Genomic DNA, 22,560 nt, shown 5'->3' with positions numbered 1-22,560 from the left:
TCAGTAGCACAATGTGGCCAAACCATACAAAATCCAAGCTGAAAGACTACGTAATTTTTCTATAAGAAAGGGATTTAAGTGACACTGATGGTGAAACAGATTCTGAAAACAGTGAACTAATAGAATCAGAAGCAATTGACGACAGTGACTGTGTTGACAAAAGGAGATATTTTTGCCACAACAATTGAGACGCTGTAGCAGAGCTGGCAACAGATACTTCAACAATTACTGATGAGTGGAACTTGGATAATGTTTGTAATAACCCTTACATTGTCAAGAGCAGCATTGAAGGTGAGGTAGACATTACTATTCATAGAACCCTAGGCTAAAACGCATCACATTTGCATTTAACTGATCAGTTTTTGACAACACGTTTCTGGGAATCGGTGGACAAGTAAACAAAATTGCTTGCAGCTAAAACATATATAGAAACAATTGTATGTGCAGAACAGAAAATAATGGTCAAGAAAGCACATGGCTTGCTGTGACAGTAGATGAGATGAAGGCTCACTTTGCACTCTGCAAAATTATGTCCTAAACAAAGAAACCTTCTGTACAAGAGGAAAATAATACAGACTCCTGTTTTTGGGAAAATCATGCCTTTCAGGAGATTCAAACCCATCTCAAGGTATCTTCATTTTGATGTTGATTCTCCAGAAAAGCTGCTTGACAAACTGAGGAAGATCAGACCGGTTGTTACTCTTCTTCTTTACAGATTTCAGATTGTGTACAAGCCAGGAAAAATGTTTTGTGTCGGTGAGAGTCTGATGTTCATGGAGATTGTCATACATACAATACAACCCTTGAATGAGGACAATATTTTGTTTGAAGATATATAAAGTAAGCTCAACTGATGATCAATACTGTTACAGTTTTAAAATTAATAACAGTCTTGAGGCAGAAAAAGTATTCAGCACCACAGCAAGTGAGCAATTTATTTTGGATTTTTGTGAGACTTTACTGGACAAATTGAGAACAATGTGCATGGATAATTGATATAGTTCTACCACCTTGTTCCTAAAGCTATTGGAGAGCAAGACCTATGCGGCTAGAACTGCAAGACCAAACAGGAAGAATATGCCATCACAGTTCAAGAATTTAGTGCTGCAAAAAGGCAAACTGACGTTTGTGTCAGCAGATAAAGTTCTAGCTGTGAAATGGGTTGACAAAAAACAAGCTCACATCCTGTCAACCATTCATGATCGACAAGAACAGCAAAAAATTGGAACACTAATCTGAAACCTGATTGTATCTGTAAGTACAACAAAAGACTGGGTGGAGCTGATGCACACGATCAATGCTTACCATCATATCGTCTTATGAGAAGATATGTGAAGGGATATAAAAGATATATTTTCATATGATAGACATGGAAATTTTCAGTGGAAGTGTAGTACACTGATGAACTCCAGTAAAAGAAGAATGAAGTTCACAGATTTTCATCTGTCTGGCAGAACAAATTTGGAAAAACATTAGACTCCCTGATTATGGGATTCATGGATGGCTAAGCCAAGGAGCAAGTCCATTAAGACTACAAGGAATGTACTAGAAACATTTTTCCACAAAAATACTCCAACTTACAAAAAAGCAATGCCATCTACTGTCTAGAAGATGTAAGGTCTGTTATGACACAGGACAGCATGGAGCATTCTGCAAAAAGTGCAAGATTTACCTACATGTGGATAAGTGTTTTAAGCGTCATCACATTCAGACAAACTACGTATGATTATATTTCACAGTGTAACACAGAAGGTACAATAAACAGACTGCCCTAATATAGCTTCTAGTATCTTACTGTAAAAATGGGGAAAATCACTGAAAAATAAGTACATTACTATGTCGTGATGTCAACAAAAAACTGCATGCCAATGGGTTAACCAATAACTCTTTTCCAGAATAATTACAGGAAAATCCATTTGTAACCAAGGACATTGGTCCACTGATTGTAGCCATGAGAGATTTAGCCAATAACCCCCTTCTCCAGTACTAGTGTGGGTATACTTCTCTTTCTATCCAACGTCGATGGCCCTCCAACGGTAGCCACAAGAATTTAACCCAATAATCCTACTTCTACAGCACAAGTGCAAGAAAACTTCCCTTTATTAGAGAATATGACACTGGCCTCTGACAGTGCACAGTCTACAGTAGATGGCACAAGATCCTGAAGAAAATCCCAGCAGAGGGGTCAAAATGTATGGTTCAAATGGCTCTAAACACTATGGGACTTAACATCTGAGGTCATCAGTCCCCTAGACCTTAGAACTACTTAAACCTAACTAACCTAAGGACATCACACACATCCATGTCTGAGGCAGGATTCGAACTTGCAACCATAGCAGTCGCGCGGTCCAAATGTACATTATTTAGAAGGAACCCAGAAGATTTTAACTTCAGTGACAAAAGCCATGAAAGCCTGCAGACTTAATAACATCTGTCATGTGTATGGAAATGAGGTGCTGGGTTTGGAGTTAGCAAGATACTGTGTGAGGTAGTGATTGATGAGGGCAAGGCCATGTTTGTCAGCAATGTTGTTGGCTGTGAAGGTGATGCCAACATTGACAAGCATGGATCTAGGTAATAATGAGATGTGGGTGAATGAGAGGCAATAGAAGAAGTAGTTCATATCCTTGTTACAGGAAATTACTAGACTGTGGGAATCGACTGGAGTTGTTAATGATCAAGACTCAGGATTCGTTCCATGGGAGGATAGATAAAATGTTACAATGGGGTGCCCTGGATGTTTAGGTTTATGGATTTTTGGAAGTCTGTATGCAGGGGATAGCTGGGGACTGGATGAAGATGCATTAAGACATGACTTCTAGGATGGGTTTAGATACTGGTAATTATTATTAACTTCCAGGATGGGATAACTGTGACAGGACTGGCAGGTGGAATAGTCAGAAAAGTGGGCGCTACTTTCTGTCTCATGATCACTATGATTCAAAATGGCCATAATAGCATAATAGATGCTTTTCGTGAAGAAAAAGTGACCAAGTCTCGGTTATTTTTAAGGCAGTAGATGGTTGCTTTTTCCTCTGCTGAGAATTTTTGTACTTGGGAAGGGACCATGGAAACGAACATGAGACCAGGTTGAAACAAAAGAATTCCTGGAAAGTAATCAGTGGGTAATTAGGTGGACAATGCATGTGTTAGCTTTCATTACTGGTCATAGGGGTTGATAACAGAAAAGAGTTTCTGTTGTAGTGATTATATGATGAAGAGTAGATATTTTATTAGTCCATGATGATTAAATTTTCTTTGGTGCTGAAAGTGTCGACTTTTGAAAAGACTGCAAGTCCTGTGGGGTTAAGGTTCCCAGTACACAGTTTGGTAACAGTGTCCTGTATTTCTTTGTGTACTGAGTAGAATAGTGGCAGAGAATTTTGTAGGGTTCAGCAGATGGAAGAGATCAGTGACGCATAGTCTGAAAGCTTCAATTCATTTTAACACTCATATGTTTCTCTCCTCAGTCTCAGTCTCCCTTTGTTCTGTCTTCCCAGCTCCCTCCAAACACAATCATTTAATTCATCATTAGCTACATGAAACTTCCTATACTCATAAAAAGGCATGCTCACCAGTTCCATATTCCTATCCTATTTCTTTTGTGCTTTTCCCACTTAGTCCATAAGCTCTCTTTCCTCTAGACCTCCCTTATTCTCCCCATCTCTTTGTTCTGTTCACTCATTCCACCTGAAATAACCCCTTATCACAGCCAACCGGCAGCAATGGGACTGTGTAAATGTGTGTGTGTGTGTGTGTGTGTGTGTGTGTGTGTGTGTGTGTGTGTGTGTGTGTGTGTGTGTGAGTGTGTGTTTGCATGTGTGTGTTCCGAATTCAAGCCTACAGTTTTACAGAAAATTAAATGGCTTGAATTTCTATTCATCACCTATGAATAAAGGGAAAAGTGAAATCATCATGTCTCAGAAAAATGTTTTGACAGATGTTGGGGGGTGAAAAAGTGTTAGTTTATTTCGGGGAGCTTAAAAATTGGAAATAAGTCTATGTAATCTGGCTGAATGAATAACCTATAGGAACAGGGATAGAAACTCATAAATGATGATATAGAGGCATATGCTGCTTAGCTAATAATGGAGAAAAGAATACCTGTCATTCTTACAGTATACCGTTTACAACTGTGTGTTTAAGGAATGTTCATGAAAAATTTTGACTTATTATTGTGTCCACTGGCAGAGAGACAGAAAGGATATTAGCTTGTGAAGACATCAATGTAAACATATAAAGGATTTTAAAAAAGGGTTCAGATGTACTGTTGGTTAAATTTTATTTACTATTACTCCTAAATTTTCCTACTTAAGTAATTCAAGATAAATAATGTTTACAGACAATGAACTAATGTTTAAAGAATGCATGCCTACCCTATTGCTCATCAGTCAGAAGAATAAATTTTACATAACATAGCAGCATTTACAGTACAAAAACACTTTAAAAATTTCAGCAAGGTTGGTTAATTATAAAAGAATGGCTGGTTTCAAGTGAAGCTACAAAAGGTGCAGAATTGAGTGAAATTTAGAACAAGCCAGTAGTCAAGTCTAAAGTTAAAGTATACCTGAATAACTATGTGTAACAATAGCAATAAAGTCATCAATCAGTAATCTGCTATCACTGTAGATACCAGAGTGTTTCCACTTCAAAAAAGGGTCATACAAATAGCCAGACTGATTAAGAGCTGGAAGTCTATGATATTACAAACAGCAGTATAACATATTAAGTAATGCTGTAAGGAAATCCAAGAGTATATCCATGTTCTATTAAACCTCTCACTTCACCTTCCAGTGTAATGAGGTGTAATATATGCCTACACTGCTCTAGTAAAACAACATATAAACAACTCTGTGGAAATGAATGAAATATTGGAAGCATGTTGCCAGATGTCTCCCAGTCATCAACAGAAGGCTGGCCATCACATGGCATGAGGTCAGCAACATTTAATTCCACACATAACTCCTTAGAAAGAGATATAGAAACTTTAAGATGAATGATCTCCATCACAATGTGGCAGATCAACTCTTTATACCTACTACTCTCTGTGATTGCTCAGTCAGGCTGAAGTGTTGAAGACCATCATGACAGTAATAACACGCATTCCTTCATTTAGTTTAGGTAAGGATAAAGAATATATCTGTGGCATAGCAAAGTTATTTGTCCTATTGTACTAAGATGGCAATTAACGTATCTCAGCAGATATTAACAGAGATACCTTTGGAAAATTGTAATGAAAACAGTTGTGGGTGAATTACAGAGATCATTGTACAAAGGTTATCACTGTCCAGTGTATGGGTATTCATGCCATAAAATAACATATTTGTAATGTAATAGGTTTTGTTAATACATATATGAATGGGGAATGGTGGTACTTTGTGGCAGCATACATTGAGTAAACCGAACACTCTTATAAAAGTGCTTTGATATCAGGTCTGATAAATTCTGAAGGATGTGAGAGTGTTGAATTTGTTTCCACAAATTCCTTGGATTAATATGGGTTTAAAATTAATCTTGTGCATTGGCGATGTTGTAGAACCCTTGACCATGTATTGAATATAAACACAAAAACTGCAACCAGTTTATTTTTCGAAATATTCATGTTCATCTTCAGATGGAGCCTGAAGAAGTTCAAAAACCAGTTAATGGAATAAGCAAAACATGTAATGTCCATGAATCCCATCTGAAGATGAGCCTGAAAAGATCTGAAAACTAGTTACTGTAAAAAATGTATTTTTCAAAAAAGTGTCTGGTTGCAGTGTTGTGTATTTATATTGAATATAAATCTGAAGAGAACTCGTTGCTGAATACTTCCAGTGCATCTGTCTCCATTCTGCACTGTCATGATACAGATGTGAACTTTTCAATAAAGTAGTCCTAATAGGTACCTCAAACAGAATGACTTTTAAATGTTCAACTCAACACTGGTTTCAGGTGCAGGTCTCTCTTTGTAACTTACTGACTGATACATGAACATCAAATTTTGGTAGGCCAGTTTGTAAACATGGTCATGGTTATATGTATATGCAGAAATGGCTGTTGCATAGACTTGTGATGCAGAATAGACCTAACCTAGAAAAATTAACTTTGAGTGTTCACCCATAGGTATAGTAATAAATAACTAATGTTACACTAACACCAATATTAACAGGTCACCGGGCAGTAGTCCAAGGTTATGTATAAGGGAGTTAGATGCTACATTAACTAAAGTGAGCACACATAAAGATAAATAAAAAACAATATTGTGTGATGATTTTAATATGAATTACCCTAAATAGGCCTTATACAAACTGATAGTTGAACATCATTACTACTGATTTCTTACAAATTACATTATACAAACAAATCCTACACTAAATTTGTTAATAATAGGACCATGGCTATGGATTGTATTATAGACATTTCACAGGAAGGTAATTATACAGTCACATTAAATGAATATAACCTCTGCTCATAGAGAACAAATAATCAACAAAAAGCAAACCAAAGGAACCTCACAGTGTAGCAATATGCAGTTCAGTCTTAGGGGTAATCTTGTACCTATTCAGATTACATGAGGAGTGTGACCCAGGAGGCTGGTTGTCATGCTAAATAATTAATTGTATGACATGTTGCATGATGTGAACATGTAGTGATATGAGACACTGTGATTCCACTTTTATCAGTTTGCATGAATCAATATTAATGAAACTTTACAAATGATATTTTATAGAAACTGCAAGTCAGTTTTTATTTATTTATTTAATTTAACCATACATAGATAACAAATATTGTATGGATATTATCCAAGTGTACATGTAAATTTATGGAAAATTATTTCAAGGAAATGGAACATACAGATGTTGTTGTTGTTGTGGTCTTCAGTCCTGAGACTGGTTTGATGCAGCTGTCCATGCTACCCTATCCTGTGCAAGCTTCTTCATCTCCCAGTACCTACTGCAACCTACATCCTTCTGAATCTGCTTAGTGTATTCATCTCTTGGTCTCCCTCTACGATTTTTACCCTCCACGCTGCCCTCCAATGCTAAATTTGTGATCCCTTGATGCCTCAGAACATGTCCTACCAACTGGTCCCTTCTTCTCGTCAAGTTGTGCCACAAACTCCTCTTCTCCCCAATTCTATTCAATACCTCCTCATTAGTTATGTGATCTACCCATCTAATCTTCAGCACACATCTTCTGTAGCACCACATTTCAAAAGCTTCTATTCTCTTCCTGTCCAAACTATTTATTGTCCATGTTTCACTTCCATACATGGCTACACTCCATACAAATACTTTCAGAAACGACTTCATGACACTTAAATCTATACTTAACAAATTTCTCTTCTTCAGAAACGCTTTCCTTCTCATTGCCAGTCTACATTTTACATCTTCTCTACTTCGACCATCATCAGTTATTTTGCTCCCGAAATAGCAAAACTCCTTTACTACTTTAAGTGTCTCATTTCCTAATCTCATTCCCTCAGCATCACCTGACTTAATTCTATTACATTCCATTATCCTCATTTTGCTTTTGTTGATGTTCATCTTATATCCTCCTTTCAAGACACTGTCCATTCCATTCAACTGCTCTTCCAAGTCCTTTGCTGTCTCTGGCAGGATTACAATGTCATCGGCAAACCTCAAAGTTTTTATTTCTTCTCCATGGATTTTAATACCTACTCTGAATTTTTCTTTTGTTTCCTTCACTGCTTGCTCAATACACAGATTGAATAACATTGGGGAGAGGCTACAACCCTGTCTCACTCCCTTCCCAACCACTGCTTCCCTTTCATTCCCCTCGACTCTTATAACTGCCATCTGGTTTCTGTACAAATTGTAAATAGCCTTTTGCTCCCTGTATTTTACCCCTGCCACCTTTAGAATTTGAAAGAGAGTATTCCAGTCAACATTGTCAAAAGCTTTCTCTAAGTCTACAAATGCTAGAAATGTAGGTTTGCCTTTCTTTAATCTTTCTTCTAAGATAAGTCGTAAGGTCAGTAGTGCCTCACGTGTTCCAGTATTTCTACCGAATCCAAACTGATCTTCCCCAAGGTTGGCTTCTACCAGTTTTTGCATTCGTCTGTAAAGAATTCACGTTAGTATTTTGCAGCTGTGACTTATTAAACTGATAGTTAGGCAATTTTCACATCTGTCAACACCTGCTTCCTTTGAGACTGGAATTATTATATTCTTCTTGAAGTCTGAGGGTACTTCGCCTGTCTCATACATCTTGCTCACCAGATGGTAGAGTTTTGTCAGGACTGGCTCTCCCAAGGCTGTCAGTAGTTCTAATGGAATGTTGTCTACTCCCGGGGCCTTGTTTTGGCTCAGGCTTTCAGTGCTCTGTCAAACTCTTCACGCAGTATCGTATCTCCCATTTCATCTTCATCTACATCCTCTTCCATTTATATAATATTGTCCTCAAGTACATCACCCTTGTATAGACCCTCTACATACTCCTTCCACCTTTCTGCTTTCCCTTCTTTGGTCAGGACTGGGTTTCCATCTGAGCTCTTGATATTCATACAAGTGGTTCTCTTTTCTCCAAAGGTCTCTTTAATTTTCCTGTAGGCAGTATCTATCTTAACCCTAGTGAGATAAGCCTCTACATCCTTACATTTGTCCTCTAGCCATCCCTGCTTAGCCATTTTGCACTTCCTGCCGATCTCATTTTTGAGACCTTTGTATTCCTTTTTACCTGCTTCATTTACTGTGTTTTTATTTTTCCTCCTTTCATCAATTAAATTCAATATTTCTTCTGTTACCCAAGGATTTCTACTAGCCCTCGTCTTTTTACCTATTTGATCCTCTGCTGCCTTCACTATTTCATCCCTCAGAGCTACCCATTCTTCTTCTACTGTACTTCTTTCCCCCACTGCTGTCAATTGTTCCCTTATGCTCTCCCTGAAACTCTGCACAACCTCAGGTTTAGTTAGTTTATCCAGGTCCCATCTCCTTAAATTCCCACCTTTTTGCAGTTTCTTCAATTTTAATCTGCAGTTCATAGCCAATAGATTGTGGTCAGAGTCCACATCTGCCCCTGGAAATGTCTTACAATTTAAAACCTAGTGCCTAAATCTCTGTCTTACCATTATATAATCTATCTGATAGCTTTTAGTATCTCCGGGATTCTTCCATGTATACAACCTTCTTTTATGATTCTTGAACCAAGTGTTAGCTATGATTAAGTTATGCTCTGTGCAAAATTCTACCAGACGGCTTCCTCTTTCATTTCTTTCCCCCAATCCATATTCACCTACTATGTTTCCTTCTCTCCCTTTTCCTACACTTGAATTCCAGTCACCCATGACTATTAAATTTTCATCTCCCTTCACTATCTGAATAATTTCTTTTATTTCATCATACATTTCATCAATTTCTTCATCATCTGCAGAGGTAGTTAGCTTATAAACTTGTACTACTGTAGTAGGCGTGGGCTTCGTGTCTATCTTGGCCACAATAATGCGTTCACTATGCTGTTTGTAGTAGCTTACCCACACTCTTATTTTTTTATTCATTATTAAACCTACTCCTGCATTACCCCTATTTGATTTTGTATTTATAACCCTGTATTCACCTGACCAAAAGTCTTGTTCCTCCTGCCACCGAACTTCACTAATTCCCATTATATCTAACTTTAACCTATCCATTTCCCTTTTTAAATTTTCTAACCTTCCTGCTCGATTAAGGGATCTGACATTCCATGCTCCAATCCATAGAACGCCAGTTTTCTTTCTCCTGATAATGACGTCCTCCTGAGTAGTCCCCGCCCGGAGATCCGAATGGGGGACTATTTTACCTCTGGAATATTTTACCCAAGAGGACGCCATCATCATTAAGCCATACAGTAAAGCTGCATGCCCTCGGGAAAAATTATGGCTGTAGTTTCCCCTTGCTTTCAGCCGTTCGCAGTACCAGCACAGCAAGGCTGTTTTGGTTATTGTTACAAGGCCAGATCAGTCAGTCATCCAGACCGTTGCCCCTGCAACTACTGAAAAGGCTGCTGCCCCTCTTCAGGAACCACACGTTTGTCTGGCCTCTCAACAGATACCCCTCCGTTGTAGTGGCACCTACGGTACGTCCATCTGTATCACTGAGGCACGCAAGCCCCCCCACCAGCGGCAAGGTCCATGGTTCATACAGATATTTTAATGAAAAAGTACAGACAAAAATATATAATGCTATAAAATATGCAGGAACAGAGAATAATACAAAATCATAGAATACACAGTAAAACAACTTTATATAGACATAAGCTTGTGGTGTTATTACTCAATAGTTTGTTTTCCACAGGGTTTTACTTTTGTTCTCATTAGGCAGCAAGTTCTTATGCATACTACAATAATTAAGTAGAGATTTTACATGACACAACAGCTGTATATTACATATGCTAATATAACAAAATGTTTAGGGGCTAGAGACAGTATTTTCAGTTTTGCCTTAATATAAACATCCTCAGAAAAGTTTACTGACCTACATAGTCATTTACCAAGTAGAAACATTGTTTGAGAAGAAATTTTATGAATTTCCAATGTCCTTCAAAACACTGTTATCCAGATAGATAAAACAAATATCCTTAGTCACATTGTTAGGCAAATAGAATGGGAGAATATTGTTTTATTCCTTAAATAAATATTTTGATCACTGTGAGAGCCCACGAAAAAAGTCTCACATGTACGAAACTAATAAAATTAAAATTTAAATGGAAATAAAATGTTATGAACAGTATATTTACTTTAATGGAAATACGCATGACTTGTAAGAAAATTGTGCTGCAGTTTGTACTTATTTATTTGGATGGATAAAAATCTACTCAGCAAGCAGTGGCAGAACATACACATAAATGATGGTTGTAATTGGTAAGCTTTCAGAGCCAATGGCTCCTTCTTCAGGCAGAAGGGTTGAAGGGGAAGGAAGAGGGGTGAAGGAAAATGACTGGAGAGGTCTAGGAAAAGGGGTAAATTTAGGGAAAGTTACCCAGATCTATGGGTCAGGGTAGACTTACTGTACAGGATAAGAAGCAAAACTTTCCTGAAGAAGGAGCCACTGGTTCTGAGAGCTTGCAACTTACAACCGTCTTTTATGTGTGTGTTCTACTACCACATGGTGAGTACATTTTTTATCTATCCAAATGTCCGCCCCCGTTAGCTGAGTGGTCAGTGCGACAGAATGTCAATACTGAGGGCCCTGAATCCTGGGTCAGAGATTTTCTCAGCTCAGGGACTGTGTGTTATGTTGTCCTAAGCATCATCATTTCTTCCCCATCGACGCACAAGTCACCAAAGTGGTGTCAAATCAAAAGACTTGCACCCAGCAAACAATCTACCCAACAGGAGGCCATAGTCACATGACATTTGTTATTATTTATCCAAGTAAATAACTTTGTCAATAACTAATTGTTTTCATTGTTATTTTGTACTTAGTTGTGTATATAAATGAATTAAGTGTCAAATACCATAAATATATAAAACCGTGTAGTTTCAATAGCCATATGTAATGATGCATCATGTATCAATTTTATTAACTCTAATGGCTAATAAATAAATAAATATTTAATGAGATATTTTGTGGTGCTGAAGGTGTGTCTCAGGAAACTGTTTCTGTTCTTTTGTATCATTTAGTATTTCAATAACAAAGTATCATGCAAGTTAGCTGATAAAAAAGAGGCATGCTCATATTCAATTGATGACTGTTACATCTGTGCATCAAATCAAGGACACAAACCAACATAGGTTACAGGATGTGGAAAAATATCTCAGGACTTTATTCAGAGATACACATTTAAACTGGCTCAACTGGGAACTGAACTGACTGTGATTGTGAAACAAATGCACTCACATTGCAAGGAATACTTAAAAAAAGTGGCACAGAGAATCAAAATAATATGTCAAAACTTCACAGGTCTCCAATATCTATAACAATGTTTGACAAGACTCCGTACTAATCATGTGCTAATCCAGTGGAGAGAAATTCAGTATTTGTTCCATCTGATCATTTTTGTTCTGGTTTATGTTGAGAGAAAGTACATCTTTGATTTAATTAACAATGGATTATATCCTAAACCTTTTCTTTCTGTATCACAGGCAGAGAGATAAACATTGAAATGCTAGATAACCTTCAACAAATGAAAGGAAGGGTGGTGAGTTCTCTCAGTTTTCTGCTGAGATGCCAAGAGGGGGATGTAGTACCAGTATTTGTCATGATCAAACATCAGATCGGTTCCAGGGAGGCAAATAGAATCAAACACCCAGTGAGCCTCATGCTGGTAAGGGACAGAGTGCACAACCTGTGCCGCCGACTACATGTGGCATCCAGGGAGTCGTCGTTTCTCCACCTTGTTATAGCAATCTCCTTAACCAGTTAATACTGGGATGATGTTGCATCATGGTCCCTAGCAGAATGCACCAGGAAGAAATCAACAGGAAGCCAACTAGCCAAGTTTGATGGCCTCAACAACAAGACACAGCACAACAGGGATATTCACATGGTAGTCAAACTGAGTAGCAAGCAATTCAATGAGATCACATTTATTCACATGGTGGTCAACCTGAGTAGCAAGCAATTCAATGAAACCACCTTAAAAGTACTCAGCAATGATCTCAGCTTCACAGTGACCCCCAAGGAACATTCATGTCACTGCCTTCATCAGTGCACTGAGCAAGTGGCCAACACACTTCCTTGTAGTGAAGAATTTTGATGAGATACATTCAGGGTGCTCAGCAGGACCAAGCTGTCCAAATCAAAAATCTCAGGTGGTGCAAGGCTGGCAACTCCAGGAGGATGACAGCATTCTGATGATGTCAGCAGACAAGGGGAACTCTACAGTCACCCTACAGAAGGCAGACTATGACAGAAAGGTGTGACAGCTTCGCAAGGATCCAGCATAAAGACCAGTAGGAAGCGACCCCACAGACAAAGTGGACAAAAAGACCAGGGCTCTTCTGAAGGGGACTGGCCTTCTGGAAAAGATCATAAAGAAGCTGTGACCTATAGCACCAGTGCCACCCAGATTGTATGGACTGCTCAGAGTTCAAAAAGGTGGGGCACCTCTGTGACCAATTGTCAGTAACGTTTGCATGGCTACTTATCCCACAGCTACATACCAGAAGAACATGCTTCACCACATGTGAGTGAATGTGTGTACCACATTCAGATCTCAGAAGATTTCTTAAGACTCTGACATTATGATCAATTTCAATGTGGTGTCCCTGTTCACCTGGGTTCCTCTGAATGACTCAATTAGGTTTAGCGCAGAAAATTCAGTGACGTTCTTCTGGATACATTGAGGCACATTTTGATCTTGAAGTACTCCCTATATGGGGGCCAATTTTTTGATGGGCAGCCCTCTATCACCAGTCTTACCCAACCTGTTTATGAAAAGATTGGAATATGAGGCACTTACATCAGCCACCAATCAACCAAAATGTATTTTAGGTATGTGGATGACATTTGTCCTCTGGGCCCATCACAGGGAAAAGCTCAATGATTTCCAGGATCATCTGTATTCATGTCTCCCTAGCATAAAATTCACCATAGATCTGGAGAACGATGGACTACTCCCATTCCTGGATGTACTAGTCAAAAGGAAGGCAGAAGGCACCTTTGGGCTTAGTGTGTATTGCAGACATACTCACACTGACTTACAACTACAAACCAATAGTTGCTACCATGTGGCACAGAAAAGCAGCATGCTCAGGTTCTAGCCCATTGGGCACAGATCCAACAGTTTGGCATGGAAGTAGAACACTTACAATTGGTGTTCTGGAATAAAGAATACTCTTCCAGAGATATTCAGAAGGCACTTCCCCTTGCCACTCCACCAAAGGATCCAGAAGAAGAACAAGAAGAGATGAAGAGGGTGACAGATCTTCCATATGCTGAACCAATCTCTGCCAAAATCAGCAGCAGAATTCTCTTGCAGCACAACATCAAAAGCATATTCCACTCACCTACTAAAATTGGAGCACTGCTGGGAAATGTAACGGATGAACTGGGGCTATGGAAAGCAGGTATTTACAATATACCATGCCATTGTGGGATGTCACACATCAGCCGGACCACCAGGATGGTGGACACAAGGTGTAAAGAACTCCTGAAGCATACCAGACATAGATAGGCAACCAAATCGAAAACAGTGGAGCACTGACCAGAACTAGCTTACTTGGTGAACTACAGTGACACCAAGATCGTGACACAGACCCCAAGACAGTGGGACAGTGTCATAAAATAATGCATCAAGGTCAAGGTCATGGAGAATCTCATCAGCCGTGATCCTGGATGCCACCTCAGCACCATCTGAAATCCAGCTCTCGAGCTTCTGAAAACACAATGAAGACAACATCAAGATTCCATAGGAAATAGAAATGGGAGTGGCGACTGGGAAAATAGTCCGGACACAGCAGCAGACACTACAGACCAGAGGTGACATATCACTAGACAGGTCCAACAGCATACATTATATTTTTCTATTATTAAATTATTATGGTAATTCAGCAGTTTATTGTTGTTACATTAAAGTATTACATATACATATCTGTGACATATTAAACATCGGAGCCATGCCTGACATGAATTAAAACATAAAGGAGCACTATTTGTATGCAACTGGTTTCTTCAATATTGGTTTATACCAAGTATAGTCATTGGCAAGTGATAAAGGTCAAAATTTTCTTCACAGTAACAGGAAGAGACATCAGTGTTTTCTCTTCTTCAAATTGGCACCTACTTTGTTGATATTGTTGACATTTACCTACATCTACGTGTACATGACTACTGTGCAATGCATATTCAAGTGCCTCGCAGACAATTCTTTGAACCACAATCAGACTATTTCTCTACTGTTCCACTGTCTAACAGCACTTGGGAAAATTAGCACTTAAGTTATTTTGTACAAATTTTCATTTCTCTTATTTTCTTGTGATGATCATTTATCCCTATGTAGGTTGGCAACAGTAAACTATTTTCATGTTCAGAAGAGAAATATAGTGATTGAAATTTCGTGAAAAGATCTCATCACCATGAAACTTACCTTTGTTTTAATGATTTCCACCCCCATCTTGGTGATGATATCGATAATGCCGTCTCCCTTATTTCATGATAACACAAAACAGGCTACATTTTTTGGACTTTTTCTATGTCCTGCATCAATCCTATCTGGTAATGATCCCATTCCACATGGTAGTACTCCAGCAGAGGTCAGACAAGCATAGTGCAAGCAGTCTCTTTAGTAGACCTGCTTCATCTACATCTACATCTACATCCATACTCTGCAAGCCACCTGATTGTGTGTGGCGCAGGGAACCTTCAGTACCTCTATCGGTTCTCCCTTCTATTCCAGTCTCGTATTGTTCGTGGCAAGAAAGATTGTCGGTACACCTCTGTGTGGGTTCTAATTTCTGATTTTATTCTCATGGTCTCCTTGTGAGATACATGTAGGAAGGAGCAATATACTGCTTGATTCCTCGGTGAAGGTATATTCTCGAAACTTCAACAAAAGCCTGTACCGAGCTACTGAGTGTCTTTCTTGCAGAGTCTTCCACTGGAGTTTATCTATCATCTCTGTAACGCTTCCGTGATTACGAAATGATCCTGTAACAAAGTGCGCTGCTCTCCATTGGATCTTCTCTATCTCTTCTATCAACCCTATCTGGTACGGATATCACACCGATGAGCAGTATTCAAGCAGTGGGCGAACAAGCGTACTGTACCCTACTTCCTTTGTTTTTAGACTGCATTTCCTTAGGATTCTTCCAATGAATCTGTCTGGCATCTGCTTTACCGATGGTTAATTTTATATGGTCATTCCATTTTAAATCACTCCTAATGCCTACTCCCAGATAATTTATGGAATTAACTGCTTCCAGTTGCTGACCTGCTATATTGTAGCTAAATGATGAAGGATCTTTCTTTCTATGTATTCGCAGCACATTACACTTGTCTACATTGATATTCAATTGCCATTCCTTGCACCATGCGTCAATTCATCGCAGATCCTCCTGCATTTCAGTACAGTTTTCCACTGTTACAACCTCTCGATATACTACAGCATCATCCACGAATAGCCTCTGTGAACTTCCGATGTTATCCACAAGGTCATATATATACATTGTGAATAGCAACAGTTCTACAACACTCCCCTGTGGCTCACCTGAAATCACTCTTACTTCGTAAGACTTCTCTCCAGTGAGAATGACATGCTGTGTTCTGTTATTTCTTAAGTGTTCTGACAATTGAACACAGTCTTCGGTTTACCTTCCCCATGACTTTATCTATGTACTTACTCCAGTTTAAGTTGTTCATAACTATAGTTTATAGGTAATCAGTTTAATTGACAGATTTTAAATTTGTGTATTTTATTGCATATCTATAATTTAACAGATTTCTCTTTGTACTCATGTGGATGAACTCACACTTTTCCTCATCCAGAGAAATTTCCAGTTCTTACACCTTAGGGATATTGTGCCTAAGTCATTTTGCAATTGGTTTAAATTTTATAATGACTCTAATAAATGGTATATCACAGAATTATCTGCAAACAATCTAAGATAGCTGCTCAGTTAGTCTCCTGAATGTAAGATATAGATTAGAAACAGCAGATGGCCTGTAACACTTCGTTGGGAGATGCCAGATATCACTTTTGATTTCCTCAATGATTGTCCATGAATTACTACACACTTTGCCCCTTCTCACAGGAAACCATGAACATAGTCACACAACCAAAGCAATATTCCATAGGCACACAGTTTTATTAGAAAAAAAAAGTGGAAATGAGCGTTTGGTGTCATTGGCCAGCAGGCCCCTGGCAGGGCAGGTCTTATTACATTTGACGCCACATTGGCCGACCTGTGCACCAGATGGGGATGAAATGATGATGAAGACAACACAACACAACACCTCCCTGAGCTGAGAAAATCTTTGACCCAGCCGGGAATCGAACCTGGGTCTGTAGGATGGCAATCCGTCATGCTGACCACTCAGCTATCGGGACAGACCAGTTTTATTAGAAGTTTTTTGTGAGGAAAGGGGTCAAAAACCTTCTGGCAGTCCAGAAACATGAAGTCAACCTGAGATCCCCCATCACAGCACTCATTAATTTGTGTAAATAAAGAGCTTGTTGTGTTTCACAAGATTGATATTTTCTGAAACCATGCTGACTCTGTGTCAATAGACCATTACCTTTGAGGTAATTCATAATGTTTGAATGAAGTATATGCTCCATATTCTACTGCAAACTGATGTCGGTTACACGGATCAACACACTATGAAATGAACGTAACTGTGACGCTGTCTGGACCAGGACACTTGCCTTATTAAGTGCTTTAAGATGCTTTGTTACAATGTAGATATCTACTGCTAAGTTAGTCATGTTGCCAGTTGTTCTTCATTTGAATTCTCAAATATTTACTTCATCTTATATGGTGAAATAATTTGGGAGAACTGTTTAATAACTCTGCTTTAGTGGTGATTTCTGTGGTAATATTATGATTGGTACTGTGCAGTGAAGGTACTGAGTGTGTCTTGCTGCTGATGAACCTATTGACATTTTCAGTTGGATTTCCAGACACAGTTGTGCTGTGGAGGCTATTAAAAGCATGTCACACTGAACTCCACACAATGTTTTGAGCTTCAGTACACCATCATTAATCTTGGAGATTTTATATTCTTTTAAATTTGGCATGCTTTTTTTGTTGTTTCTGCAACAGTGTTCTGAGGTGTTTCGTGTATCATGAGGGATTGGTACAATCTTGTATTTATTTATTTGGTATAAATCTATTAATTGCCACAGATACTCAGATACTATTTCTTTGAATTCAGGCCACACCTGGTGTACATTTACTTAGCTAGTGGAGACTGTCTTTCTTGGAAGATGTCCAGTGAATTTTTATCTTTTTTTATGGTAGATTTTTTGTTTACTTTCAGTGGATATGGATGTTGCAGTGTTCGGTATCACTACAACAATCTTGTGATCACTAATCCATCACGATGCTCCGTATTTTGGATTGTTTGTTGCTAAGAGATAATTTTTGTTTTTGCAAACATATAAAAATTTTTTGAGGGCTCCTGAATTAATGGCACAAAATAATTTTTGGAGGGAGCATTTAGTACAATTTCTGACAATCTTTTACGCTATCACCAGCTTTGAACATGTATTTTCACTGACATATTGAGGGTATAGTATGGTCTGGTACTGTCCAAAATCAGTTTTATCCCATCCTATGTGTGAGAGAAGCTGCTTTATGTTTATTTAAGTGTTTGTTTCCTGCCAAGACAGGAATAAATTTTATTGACAATACTTGCAAACTAAATTTTGATATTATGAAGACTAGTGTTGCAGTTAAGTGCTACATTTGTGCTGCTTCAGACAATGGTTACTTATGTAACTGCATCTACATCTATACTCTGCAAATGACTGTGCGATACATGGCAGGGGGTACATCCTATTGTACCAGTTATTAGGATTTCTTCCTGTTCCATTAATGTTTGGAGTGCTGGAAGAAAGGTTGTCTGAAAGCCTCTGTGTGCGCAGTAATTATTCTCATCTTATCCTCACAATCCCTATGTGAGCAACACAGGGGATTCTTGTACATTCCTAGAGTAATAATTGAAAGCCTGTTCTTGAAACTTTATTAATAGATTTTTTTGTGATAGTTCACATCTATCTTCAAGAATCTTCCAGTCCAGTTCCATCAGTATCCCTGTGACACTCTCTCATGGACTGAACAGATAACACATACTGATGCTTCAAACAATATAAGCTCCAAAATAGATGAATTGGAAATCATTGTGTCAGAATGTGGAAATATTAAAGTTGTTTGTTTAAATAAGCACTGATTTATTGAGGACACAGTCAAAATTTTAAATGAAATAGGGAACTTTAGCTTAGCAAGTATCTTCAGCAGAAGAAAGAAGTCATGTGGAAGCTCATGTACACTTCTACACAGTGATATAAATTATGAGACCAGAAATTGTTTTAATTATTTAAATGAAGAATATGTGTTTGAGAGCTGTTGTGTAGAAATAGTGGACTCACTAGAAAATGTTATTATAATCTCAATATACAGAATTTCAGAGATGTCAACAAAAGAACTGTTCTTGTTTAAGCTTCTAATTATGCTAGAGCCTTTGTAGAGAAAAATAAAAAAAAATTGTAGCTGCTGATTTTAATATTAATATCACATGTGATGGTAGCTATGCTTCAAGATTCACTGACTTAGTAAAGGAATATTGTTTAAAATTGAATTTCTTGGAATCTACCAGAGCTAATGGCCAGTCAGTAACCTGTATTGACAATATTCTCACTAATTATGTATATGATGTGTATACATTTTGTCTAGATCTAGGTATTTCAGATTATTGTGCATTGTTCATTGAGCAATAGAATGACAAATGAATTAAAGTGGATTCCACAGGGCACAAAAATTTCCAGTTTAAGGAAAAGACAACTCCACAGAGAAATAAAATGTAATAAAGATATTAATTTCATATTTAAAATAGTGTCAAGGCAGCAAAACAACTGGAAAATAATAGGGTAATTTTAAATCATAAAAATAAGACAAAGGCTGTGTGCTCAGTCATTAAATCTGAGTTAGGTGTTAAGTCTGTAACTCAGAAATTTCAAAAATTTTCATTGAAGGAAATACTACTGTAAGTCCTACTCAAATAACAGATTACTTTAATGAATTATTTCTAAATGTAGGAAAGTCTGATGTAGATGTAACAGATTACCACAGCAACATAAATCCTGTTGGCCTAAGTGAAAACTCTGAAAACTTTACAAAATTTTTAAAAGTTTCTGTGGAGGATGTAAAAAATGCTATTCTAACATTAAGAAACAAAAAATCTGCATGTTCCGATGGAATACCCAGAAAAGTTGTTAAAGTGGTACACAATAAAATTGCAAACCAACTAGCTCAAATAATAAATCAATGTTTTGAAGAGGACTGTTTCCCAGAGGCACTAAAATATGCTAAAGTCAAACCACTCTTCAAGAAGGGGTAAAGAGATATCATGAGAAATTATCATCCTATGTCAAATCTCCCAGTCATACCTACAATATTTGAATAACTTGCTTGTTGCTCAAATCCAAAACTTCATCGCAAAATATTCTGTTATTCTATACAATCAATTTAGTTTTAGCAGCGGAAAAACACCATAGATGCTGTGAACAGTTTCACTGAGGAAATTATACAAGGGAAATCAGGTGACAGGAATTATCTGTGACCTCACAAAGGTGTTTGATTCTGTGAACCACACACTGCTTGTTTACAAACTTGAAAAGTATGGCATTAGCAGCAGTGCCCTACAATGACTTAAAACCTACTTATCAAACAGAAAGCAGAGCATTAGCATCTCTTTAAATGGCGCATATTATTTTTCTGACCGGAAAAAAAAAAAAATACGTCAGAGTGTTCCACAAGGCTCTATATTAGACCCAGTCCTATTTCTCTTCTATGTTAATGACTTACCATTAAATATCGGCTCCCCATCAGCTCTGTTCACAGATGATACGTCTGTCTTAGTTTAAAATCAGGATTCAGTTAAAATTCGCAAATCTGTGATCAGTACCCTCAGTACCTTAGAAACTTAGCTTCAGCTAAACGGATTGAATCTAAACATGTCTAAGGCACATGATGCAATTCAAAACCAAACAGTGAAATTGTGTGCAGATTAAGATTGTTCACAACAACCAAGATATAGAACAAGTTGACTAGGTCAAATTATTAGGTTTAAATGAAGTTAAAAACTTGAGCTGGCAGGCACTCACTGAAAAACTGGCAAACAAACTGAGCAGCTTTGCATTTACAGTGGAAATGTTATCAACTGTAACTGACATGGACACATGAAAAGTAGCCTATAAAAGTTACTTTGAATCCATTATTAGGTATGGTACTGGTTTCTGAGGTAATTCAATAAACATAGGGCGGATACTAAAAATACAGAAATGTTCGAAATATGTGCACTGCAAATCATAAAGACCCATGTCAACCATTATTTAGAAAACTTAAAATATTAACTCTCCCATTTCTATGCATATGTGAGGGTATTATATTTTTGTACACCAGACGTGAATTATTTAAGATAAACCATCTTGTCCATTCACATGGTACTAGAAACAAAGAAAATTTCATGCTTCCCACCCACTGCCTCAGAGTGTATGCCCAGGGACCTCAATACATGGGAATGAAAATTTGTAATAAATTAAAAGGGAACATGTTAAAGCAGATGAATTTACATCCACTTAAAAGTAAGTTATATGAGGCATTTACACTGAAATGTTATTACTCAGTGGAAGAAATTCACATAGGACAAACTGGAAATTTGAGCTGGTATACAATGTGTTACATACTCCAAGAAATATTATTATAGTGTTATTATTTATTTTAGTGCTATTATTTATCAGTGTAACAATCATTGCAATTGTATTATTAATTTTTGACATAGCTCCTGTACACAAACCACATGGATTGCAAATGTACATCATGAGGTGAATAAAACACAATTCACAAACTGGTGATGATTTGTGCTGCCCTTCTCTGTATATTGGTCCTATCTGGTATTCTAGAACTGGTCACATGACTGATTTGTAAGCAATCTCTTTTGTAGATTGATTGCTCTTCCCCAGTATTCTACCAATAAACTTAAGCCTACCATCTGCTTTACCCACGACGGAAACTATGTGAGCATTCCATTTGATATCCCCAAAAAGAGTTACACACAGACAACTGTATGAGTTGGCTGATTCCAACAGTGATTCATTGATATTATAGTCATAGGATACAACATTTTTCTTTTATGAAGTGTTAAATTTTACATTTCTGAACATTTAGAGGAAGTTGCCAATCTCTGCACCACTTTTAAATCTTATCAAGATCTGACTGTATATCAATGAGTTTCTTTCAGACAGTACTTCATTATATATAACTGTATCATCTGCTAAAAACCTGATTTTACTATTAGTATTGTCTGCAAGATCATTGCTATACAATATGAACAGCAAGGGCCTTAACACACTTCCCTGGAGCACACCTGACCTACATCTGCTGATGACTCTCCATCCAAGATAACATGCCAAATCCTGCCTACCAAAAAGACCTCAGTGCAGTCACAAATTTCACTTGATACCCATAGGATTGTACTTTTGACAATAACACACACATATACTGTTAAATTAAATGGAATCTTGTAAAAGTTAGTTTCAGAAGTAACATTGATTAATCCTCTAGAGGTACAGACAACTTTGTGAGGCAGTCACACACATCCACACACTGAAAAGAACATTTTAAAGCGTTTCAATACTCTAATAACATACCTTAATTATGTGAGCAAGGCATGTGCACTGATAAAGATGCAAAGAGTGATCTAGTCTCTCTGAAAGCCAGTTACACAACAGCTGAATTTGTGCTGTGTACCATTGCTGTAAAATGAAAAGAAGAAAATAATTACATGTACACAAGCATAAAAACAGTAAGTCCAGGAACTCTAAAATATACAATAACATCTACTTTTCTGATACAGCCTTTTGAAAATTTAATGTTTTGGTATCAGACACTCCTAAAATGAAACATATTATATGATT

At 37.6% G+C, this 22,560-nt stretch overlaps 1 protein-coding gene across 1 annotated transcript in view; it reads right to left on the bottom strand.

Moving 5' to 3' along the window:
• The window catches only part of LOC126183408 (calcium-dependent secretion activator-like), a 1,473,721-nt gene that overhangs the window by 100,226 nt on the left and 1,350,935 nt on the right, over positions 1-22,560 (bottom strand). The window contains exon 31 of the mRNA XM_049925356.1: positions 22,294-22,398. Within this exon, the coding sequence (XP_049781313.1) occupies positions 22,294-22,398 (105 nt within the window). The remainder of the gene's footprint in view (positions 1-22,293; positions 22,399-22,560) is intronic.

The sequence above is a fragment of the Schistocerca cancellata genome, chromosome 4 (assembly GCF_023864275.1).
Source record: "Schistocerca cancellata isolate TAMUIC-IGC-003103 chromosome 4, iqSchCanc2.1, whole genome shotgun sequence".
NCBI classification, from domain to species: Eukaryota; Metazoa; Arthropoda; class Insecta; order Orthoptera; family Acrididae; genus Schistocerca; species Schistocerca cancellata.
This window is presented reverse-complemented; position numbering and strand designations above follow the sequence as displayed.